Genomic DNA, 10,222 nt, shown 5'->3' with positions numbered 1-10,222 from the left:
GTACATTGTAACCGGATACCATCGGGCAATACGGGAATTGTATTTAATGTGTGTCAGGAACATTAGCTACCAGATTGGTTACATTGCTTATCTGTATTGATTCCACCAATCTGAGCAGGCCACTTTTTACAATGTAGCCTAGCCTAATATCACTCGTTCTTCACTTTTAATCACATTTCTGCCTGAATATTTGAATTGTGTCACCTTTAGTAGGTTACATGCAGGTGTATGCATTTATTATAGAGTTTGGATTAAACAATATATTTTTATATTAGTAGCCAGTTATTTTTCGTAGGCTTTGCGTAGAACTTGTAGAGGCCTACATTTTGAGGAATTGTGTGTACAGCAAAGTAGTTTCTATTTTAAGTGATACCTTGCTTTCATGTTTGCCTGGTAGAAATTACACCACTATGTAGAATAATTTGCTACTGTCTCTGAAGCTAAATTGACCATTCAATACAATAGGTTCCTACACCAAGCTTTATTTAATTATTCCATTAGTTCATACATCAGTCAGCACTCACACAAAAATGAAAAGGCACCAGAGAACAATATGAAACAACTAAATCGGAAACGTGACATTTAGGTTTGCACAACCACAAACCACACACACCCCATTACTTTACACTGTAGGGTTAGCACGACAAAGCAGCTTTGGCCAAGTGGTTGTGTGTTTACCTTTCCATCGCACCGCTCTGTTGAGTCATGCAGGACTGCTGAGTCCATATGGTTCTGTGTGTTCTTACTAAATATGATGCAACATTCTTCAAAGGCATTCTACAACTGCAACTCATCCAAACACGGTCATTTCAACTGTAGTGCAACAATAGCGTAGTTTGGACATTAGCCTCTGTGTCTTTATTGTCATAATTAATGCAAATGTAAACACATGGGAACCGACCGGGCACCAAACTTTATTCTCAGAAGAACAACTCAGAAACAAAACGATGTGTGTCGCTTGTGAATTATTTCGTCACTGTCCAGATGTTTTTTCTATCCCTCAGGCCAGAACCAAACTCCCAAAACAAAGTTCTGTAATGCACTGACTGCAAACAACCAGAGTCTAAGTGTACCACAGAACTTTACTTGGAAAGCCATAGTGCCACATCACAGGTTACTCCATTGTGCAGACCATTTCCACCACTCATTTACCTGCGATTCTGTGCATGAAACAAGAGAGTGGAAAACATGTCAATAATACATTCACATTGTTGTTTTTTAATAGAATCTCACTGATTTCAGAATGCAGGATTTACAGTAGAAATGTTAGTTTTTTATAAATAAATAAAAAAGGTTTTTAGATCAAACTTTATTCAACTGTATGAAAGCACGTAAGGAAATAGGAAAAGGTGCAAACGGAACTGCAAAGGCTGGACAGCTGGATCTTTTTGGGCCTACGACACACCACATGAGTCTGTAATCTGAGTGGGGCCTACCTGTTGGAGACTTGAATGGACTTTCACTCTCTACCTCCAGCCCCGACCTCCTAAATGGTTTCATATCAAAATATTAGGCTACAGCAGGCCAGGGAGCATGAATACCTTTCACTAGTGTTTACTTTTACAGTTCAACCTTGACAATCTTCAAGGGTGTAAAGTTAAAAAGCAGGTCAGTCAGTGAATGAAAAAGCTGACGTGTCTAAAGGTCCCAAATTTGGAAGCATGCTTTCTTTCTGGTAATCTTTTTTACACAAGGGGTATAGCCTAATGCATCCACATGTAATATGTAACTCTCAACTTGTTATTTGATGTTATAAAATTGCTGACAGAATTTGAATGAACGAGAAGAAAAACGGATAAAATACCATCACGATTAAACAACGATATTTTGTTAATAAACAAACCCATTGTATGAGCTTGAGGTCAGTTTTGAGAAATTGATCTTACGTTGATTGTCTCGAAGTTTCAAAGTGCAAAATCCAGCTAGTGGTTTTAAAGAATGGTACGAACAGCATGGTGCCCAACGACTAGATTATGTCATAAAACAAACAATTACATTAAAGCTATACAGTTAGGTGCTTTTAATAATAATACTATACCTGAGAGAAGTGGAGGCAGTTAAAAGGGGCCAGCTGCAATCCACCACGAGGGCAAATGGATCATAAAATGCAAAAGCAGCAGGCTGTCTGAAACACTGAAGGATACTGAACAAACTATCAAGAAAGACTGTAGTTTTCATGGCTTCATTTAGCGGTTGACGTCCTTCTTTGGAACCTGCAGTACACTGTTTGTTAGGTGCCTACACGTCGCCTTTACTTCTTCTAACAGCCCTGTGCAGTTCAGTCTGCAGCTGGAAGAATGTCGACGTGGAGCTGCCAAACGTGAACGCGTATTCGTGAGCGCGCGTCAGAAGAAAAAAAAACTCTTTTTAGTGTAATTTCAGACAGTGGGGACAGTGGGCTGTACTGTAGGTAAGGTAGAGAGGTAGAGGTAGAGTGAGGTTCTTTACAGATACGTGTCAGAGCGCACGGGACAAAGCCCACCTCATTACCTAGACATCTTTCAGACGCTGGTTAATTGCATATTGGTGCAACGGTGTCAATATATTTCTTGCATTGAGGCGCCAGAATGTTTAGAATAGTTCCTGGTTGTCAATAATCCATTGCGCTTTCTAACAGCCGGCAGCACATTGCAGCTGGCACATTGTGGAAACTCTTGAGCAACGCTTAGCAAGCAATACTACCAGTTTTACTGTTTCTGTGTAAGCTAATTTCCTATGAAGATTGCCATTCAGGACTGTGCAAAGACAACAATAATAAACAGTTCCAGGCCTCGAACGTTCTTGCTTTGTAGGCTAGCTCATATTTCTAGTTCTGCTAGTCACCGTATCCTATTTTTCGGTTCTAATTTAGGTGAGATGCACGATTGCTGAAATTCAGAAGCAGAGCGCTTGAAGGCTCCGGGCCTCTGTGCATGTAAAGGTGACAGCCGGAAGAGGTCGCCATGCAATAAACTAACTTTCAGGTTTGTCAATGTCAAGTGTCGTTGTGATATCAGTGGTCATCTTCAGCATCTCTTTATTATATCGTTCTTCTTGTCCGTCAAGTGTTTTTTTAATGTACATAAAATTTGTGGACATATTATTTGAATCAGCTTAGCTTACTTATATTTTTTGGTTTTGAATAAGAAAGAGTAGCCTATGACCGAAAACAGGCTATGTATCCCTGACATGTGCTGTAAAACACGGACTGTTTCGTAAAGCCTTGCCTGCCATTATGTAAACCTGTTTTAATGATAAGGATCATGTTGTTCACAGACACTTTGTATTTCGGTCCTGTATAACATTGAGTGGGACGATCCCATCGCTGATCCAGAAGGGCGCTTGACTGGCTGCCGGACTGTGTGGGCGTGGCCATCATCAGCTGCCTGGGGTTTTCCGTAATTTTCATAAGAATTTAGAAGCATTATTTCCTCTGAAACCAAACGTGCTGCGCCAGACTCGTCTTCGGATAGACCACCATTTTACACTGCCTCAAAGGAATACAAATAACAGTTTGGGAGGGGGCGTTTCTTTGCAAGAAGACAGTACTTTATTTTCCATTATTATGGAAATTGAGATACCTAAAATGCCTACATGTCAACAGGTAAATGGTAATGCTGTTATTTGTTTAATGAAAATTGAGGTCATTTTCACACCTGCTTTCTGGTTGTTTCGGTTTTTTTTTTTTAACAGACCGTACAGCCCACTTTTTTAAAAGTAACATTGAATATGTTTTATTTGTCAACGTAGGTAAATTCATTGGCTACTAATTAAGAGCTTATAAGAGCTTCTCTTCCTATCACTATTCTCGCCCTCATTCTTATTGTCGCTTTTGAAACGGACATATAGGCAAATTATTCTAATAATGCTACTTACTAGTATGTAATAACAGTGTGGTAAACTTGATTCTGTTGGAATATTTGTATTTTATGAATTTCTAGTGTGCCGTGCATTTCACATGTAGCTTTGTAGCCTATGCGCTTCTTCTCATTTGGCTACCACTATAGCCTACTTTCCCCACGATAAAATGTGCTTAGTCACTTAAGTGCCGCAGAGAAACGACCCAAATAGCGGTGATGTTTCACGTAGAAAGTTGCCGTTAAATGTCTAGCGTCCCCCTGTGCAGCAAGACATAGGCCAAACATGGAAAATTGACGATGATGAAATTCATAGCCGATTTGTTCTGTTACAAACTAGTCTTGATTGGCCTGGTTATTGGACATCGCAGCCCCCCTCGCGTGTGAAGGAGCCCCATTGCGTGTGATACCGTAACTGACATGATACCTTTGGTCCTGCTTCGCTCATTGCTCAATCCCAGGAGGCCCTATTGAGTGAAGTGCTGCTGGTTAACAATAGTTGTTTCCATATCTCTGACGACATACTTTGGCTTTACTTATCAAGATATTTGCATCGCGTAATCTTAACAAGAAACGACAGACTCAGTCAGATAGTTTTTAGATCCTGATCACAGTTTCGAAGCTGTTAAAAAATACATTGTCCTATTATAAAACTAGATATTGGCCAAAGTAATATCTTAAACCCAAGGGACTATTCCTGTCACTGTGCTTCCTGTTTGCTGCCTGGAAATGTATTCTGGAAACATTCGGATTTCATCATCTATTTTAGGAATGGCGTCTCAAGGCAGTGTAAAAACCAAACCTGTCTTTCCTGAAAAGCCACTGTAAATATTTGCTTTCAAAACAGCCCATGAATAACCTTTACAAAGCAACCAAGTCCTCAACTGTATGCCTACTGCGCCCACTGCAGCCTCCATGGTAGGCCTGTGAGGGGTAAGGCCATCATAGCACGCTGGTTCCTCTTACAAAACTGGTTTCACTCGGGCCTACTCAGCTGGTCTGTAGGCTGAAGTTCACCCACATGTTGAAACTTTAATGTTGGAATACATTTCATTTCCAGGAACTAATTTCACATTGAAAGGATCCGTTCACTGATGCCTAGTGTAGCATATGCGTTTACAACACGGTTATAGCGTGAATCAGACAAACATCACAAGGTGTGACACATGGTCCGACACACAGTAAAAGAAGTATTCTGCTATCGAGTAGACTCAAAGGCCTAATGAACAGTCAGGTGGCTGAGCAGTTAGGGAATCGGACTAGTAATCAGAAGGTTGCCGGTTCGATTCCCCGCCGTGCAAAATGATGTTGTGTCCTTGGGCAAGGCACTTCACCCTACTTGCCTCGGGGGGAATGTCCCTGTACTTACTGTAAGTCGCTCTGGATAAAAGCGTCTGCTAAATGACTAAATGTAACATGGAGCCAAGCATCGTTGATTTACAAGTCTTAGCTTTTGATCATTGATTTATTTGCGCATGTTCTGGAAGTCATCTGTCCTTTACGGGTGGTAAGGAAGATGTCGAGTTGTTTCAGAGAAAGTCGTCGTCCCAGTTGGTTTCAGGCTGAGAAAAAGCGTACATACAATAACCCAATGTAGACGTGGTGGTGTGCGAGCACTTAAGGCGTGTGACAAATGGACCTAATGGGCTGTTTGTGTCCGAAAACTTGGCTGACCCCAAAAGCTGTATTTATCCACCATCTCCCACGGCCATAAATGCATGTTTGTGCGCCCATAAAGCTGCTGTATGATTAAATGGTGGGACTTTTGACCTGGCTAGCTGGAGTGACATCAGAGGCTGTGACATCACAGGCTGTGACATCAGAGGCTGTGGTTATGGCCTTGTGTAGCTTGTGATGCAACACTGAGGTAAATATGAAATGCTGGAGACAGCTGCTGATGCAAGTCCACACACTACTTATTGTTCACAGTATCATACTGTACATGTAGGGAAAATATAGTTAAAAAATACATGTTTTTGTCATATTTTTGGCTTTGGATATTTCGTTTTTGCCTTCAACCTGATTGTACCAGACTATATGTTAGGAACGACTTGGGTGATTGCGATTTGATATGAATAGGAAAATGCAGAAACTGATTTCAAGCGGTTCTTCAAACGCCACCTTCTGCTTCCTCCTCTCTCGACGCCGTTTTGTCCTTGTGACTCTAAAGCTACCCACAGCCCGCCTCCGTCCACAGATAAGACACCCAAGGTCACATGCTCTGAGCTCGGCTTGTGACCAAACATGTTGGGTTCATGCAACATCCCGCCGACTTTGTGAAACATTTCCTTCTCTAAATTCTATGTATGTTAAGAGGCCTAATGGAGTCACACACTTAGCTCAGGCTATGGCTGGACATTCCTGATTAAACAGGCAGCTAGCAGCAATCTGATTCCAACAGCCAAGAGATAGGCGGAAGTTGACACAATCTTACAATAAAACTATCCTAAATCTAACATGTTATCAGAAGATTCAATGTCCAATCATGTATGAACTGGCATGTATTTGGCGTTGTGATCCGTACCAGGTGCCACGGTTACAGTTCCCTCGTGTTCCTTTGACGTGTTCAGCCAGAGAGCGGCCTGTGACGGGCCGCACGCCACGGCGTGTCCTCACGCCACGCCGTGTCCTCACCTCGGCTTGGGTGGCGACGCGGCCCCGAAACGGAGAAGCGGCATTCATTATTCATGTGGCTTCCTCTTCCTCCTCGCCTGTCGTCGTCGTCAAAGGAGGGCGCGGCACCTCGGTGCAGAGCCCGTTCTCAGTGGCAGGGCCTCTCCTCGCTCGGGGGGGGGGCACAGCAGCAGCCCGTAACTGCGCCAGTCAGGGGGGCGTGTCTCTCGAGCCACACTCACCCCTCCCTCTCCCTCTCCCTCCCTCTCCCTCTCCCTCTCCCTCTCCTCTCCCTCTCCCTCTCCCTCTCCCTCTCCCTCTCCCTCTCCCTCTCCCTCTCCCTCTCCCTCTCCCTCTCCCTCTCTCTCTCTCTCTCTCTCTCTCTCTCTCTCTCTCTCTCTCTCTCTCTCTCTCTCTCTCTCTCTCTCTCTCTCTCTCTCTCTCTCTCTCTCTCTCTCTCTCTCTCTCTCTCTCTCTCTCTCTCTCAGGACACGGACCTGATCGACATCTTATGGAGGCAGGACATCGACCTGGGGGCGCGGCGCGAGGTGTTCGACTACAGCTACAGGCAGAAGGAGCGCGAGCTGCGGAGGCAGCGCGAGGCGGAGGAGGAGAAGAGGCAGGAGCTGGCGAGGCAGCAGGAGAAGGCCCTGCTGGCCCAGCTGCAGCTGGACGAGGAGACGGGAGAGTTTGTGCCTCGCCCTCCCCCCCCGGCGCTCGGCCCCGCGCGGGACGCCGGCGAGCCCTCTGAGATTACGCAGGTACACACGCACGCGGATACGCACACACACACACACACCACAGACATGCATGCGCATGCGCGCGCGCACACACACACACGGCCATCAGTCATGTCAAAAGCTGGCCACTCCTTTCGCACTCAGTTGGGGCGCAGCTGTGCTGTAGCTAGGTAACCACCTCATCCCGTGTAATTAGAGAAACACAGGTGGCTCTGTAGTTTTGCATCGGGAGGATTTAGCTCTTTAGAAACTGCTGCGTGTGCAGTGGAGTTCAGCTTCACTTCCCTCATTGTTTTCCAAGGAGGGGACGCCGTGTAGTCAACATGGACAATACGTGTGGCAGAACAGGAATATTCCACTCTTCGGAATGACGGACCCTGAATCTTTTCTTTTCAGAATGTTGGTTTTACAGAAGACAACGGTGATGCAATGTCCTTTGATGAATGTATGCAGCTGCTGGCAGAGACCTTCCCTCTGGTAGAGAACTCTGAGGTAAGAACGCTGGCTGAGGTAAGAACGCTGGCTGAGGCGTTTCCTCTGTCTGTGCTCACCGACAACACATTTCCTTGTTTACACAACCCACGGCGAGCGTGAATGCATCGCCTGGAAATCCTCTTCTTGTTTTCGAAGCATTTTAAAACGCCTTTGTTGAAATGTCGCCAAATCAACTTGCCTTGCAGCCAAGCCCCGCCGGCCTGGACACAGCCTTGGTTCCAGCCCCCACCAGCGGCCACATAATGATGGCCCCAGAACCTCCACGTGCGGCCCGGACCCCAGCCCACCCAGACCCCCTGCCCCCACAGAGAACCTCCCCAGACCTGGAGCAGGCCTGGATTGAGCTATTGTCCCTCCCTGAGCTGCAGGTACAATAGGCAGATTCTCCCCCCGCGGTTGCGGTCGCAGAACAAACACCCACAAAGAATGCCTGGATGGCAGGAGGCAGGCACCAGCACACAAGCTCACCTTTGTTGAGCCTGTGGGACTAGGGCATATATACGTAGGCAGAGGCAGATGCACACAGCTAATTCCTCTGAGATCGGGTTTCCACATAGAGGGTGCTCATATCCGAGGGGGGGGGGGGGGGGGGAGGCCTTGTGGCCATGGTAGCAACATAATAGCTTTGAAATATATAGCAGATAATGACACTGAAGCATGCATGCCTACATACATACAAGTCATGCGTCTCCAGTAAACAGACTGGCCGAACCCTTTGGCATTTGTTTAGTTCCTTCTTTTGAGTACTTGTGTTCGTTTTAGGGGGAGGAACATTCTCTGTTAGGAATGTAGACATAATCCTGGCACAGCTTGTTGTAGAGAGCTTGTTATCCAACACCATGGGGCTTAAACCATTTGGAATTGTTCTCGTTTCGCAGCAGTGCCTGAACATGCAAATGGAGGACACCTTGCTGGACACGTCAGGGTACCTGCCCGCCAGCAGCCCTCCGTCACACAGCCCCGCCTACAGCTTCTACCCCCTGCCCCAGCACACGGACGACAGCCCCGGCGCGGCCCACGCCTGCCCCCGGGACTTCGTCCACAGCTTCGAGGGGGCCTTCCCGACGGGGGCCCCCCCAGACCACCTGGGCCAGATGACCCTGGAAGCCCCAGAGATAAACACCACCTTCAGCACAGACGGCTTCTGTGACGTCTTCTACCCGGGCCTCGCCCCCGGCGAGATGAGCAGCGACGCCCAGGTCCACGACCAGGCCGAGGGAGACGGCGCCTTGGCCGACCCCGCCCACAAGCCACCCTTTAAACCGATGGACACACAGAGCCTGTCTCCTGGGGAGATGTTTGACAGAGGGGAACTCGAAGCCATGACCGAATGCCCCGATTCGGATTCGGGAGTGTCGTTTAACACGAGCCCCAACGCCAGCTCCCCCGAAAAATCGGTGTACGGGGACGGTTCGTACGGCTTCAGCGACTCGGATATGGAGGAGATGGACAGCAACCCCGGAAGTGCCGAATCCGACTACTCGGAGATGTTCTCCCTGAACTACCAACCGGACGGCTTCAAACAGCCCCTCTCGGCGTCGGACCCCGCCGCCCAGAAGCGGGGGAAGAAACACCGGCCGAACAAGACGGAGCCGGACGAGGAGGCGGGTCACAGCAGCCACCCCTTCACCAAGGACAAGCCCAAGAAGCGCTCGGAGAAGCGTCTCTCCAGAGACGAGCAGAAGGCCAAGGCCCTGCAGATCCCCTTCACCGTGGACACGGTCATCAACCTGCCCGTGGACGACTTCAACGAGATGATGTCCAAGCACCAGCTCAACGAGGCCCAGCTGGCCCTGGTGCGGGACATCCGGCGGCGGGGGAAGAACAAGGTGGCGGCGCAGAACTGCCGCAAGCGCAAGATGGAGAACATCGTGGGGCTGGAGTACGACCTGGACTCCCTGAAGGAGGAGAAGGAGCGTCAGCTGGAGGAGAAGCGGCGGAACGCAGGCAGCCTGAGGGAGGCCAAGCGGCAGCTCAGCACCCTGTACCTGGAGGTGTTCAGCCTGCTGAGAGACGAGGAGGGCTGCTCCTACTCCCCGGCCGACTACTCCTTGCAGCAGACCACCGACGGCAGCGTATTCCTCGTGCCTCGCGTCAAAAAGACACTCAAGAGCGGTCCCAATTAGCACCGATCGGCTTCATTACGTGGTACAGCGTTATCATAGTAGTAACTCTATGCAAGGATAACTTTGTAGACGCTTGGCTTTTTAGAAGAGCAGAACTATTATAGCAGAACTATTATATAGTTTTTGCTCGCTCTCTGGATCTCTATTGACACATTTTGATATTTTATTTCTTTTGTACTGCTCTCTATTTTCCTCAGAGATTCTTTTACTGACATTCTTTGTAAATATTCACCTTGTTTGCTATCGAGATATGAAAATGTATTGTATATATATCACGTTTTAGTATGCTACAAATTTTGTTGCAATCACTGTTACTTAAATCTATTTTATAAACTGTACTTTTTGATTTGCAGTTCCATCTTTTTTTATCTCCTGGCTCTCTCGTGCTTTATAATAAACTATTCGTATAGAC

The 10,222-nt window shown here is 47.0% G+C and overlaps 1 protein-coding gene across 1 annotated transcript; it reads left to right on the top strand.

The window, feature by feature from the left end:
• The first annotated feature begins 3,466 nt into the window (after positions 1-3,466).
• Positions 3,467-10,222, top strand: nfe2l2a (nfe2 like bZIP transcription factor 2a). Its single transcript, XM_062457880.1, has 5 exons — positions 3,467-3,590; positions 6,938-7,210; positions 7,586-7,681; positions 7,870-8,052; positions 8,563-10,222. Exons 1-5 carry the CDS (start codon positions 3,588-3,590, stop codon positions 9,808-9,810), a joined length of 1,803 nt encoding a protein of 600 aa, XP_062313864.1. The 5' UTR covers positions 3,467-3,587; the 3' UTR covers positions 9,811-10,222.

This window comes from Osmerus eperlanus, chromosome 3 (genome assembly GCF_963692335.1).
Source record: "Osmerus eperlanus chromosome 3, fOsmEpe2.1, whole genome shotgun sequence".
Classification (NCBI taxonomy): domain Eukaryota; kingdom Metazoa; phylum Chordata; class Actinopteri; order Osmeriformes; family Osmeridae; genus Osmerus; species Osmerus eperlanus.
This window is presented reverse-complemented; position numbering and strand designations above follow the sequence as displayed.

Coding starts and splice junctions, on each gene's coding strand:
- nfe2l2a (XM_062457880.1), top strand. Junction 7,211..7,585: donor AGCCCTCTGAGATTACGCAG/GTACACACGCAC, acceptor TTTTCTTTTCAG/AATGTTGGTTTTACAGAAGA. Junction 8,053..8,562: donor TGTCCCTCCCTGAGCTGCAG/GTACAATAGGCA, acceptor CTCGTTTCGCAG/CAGTGCCTGAACATGCAAAT.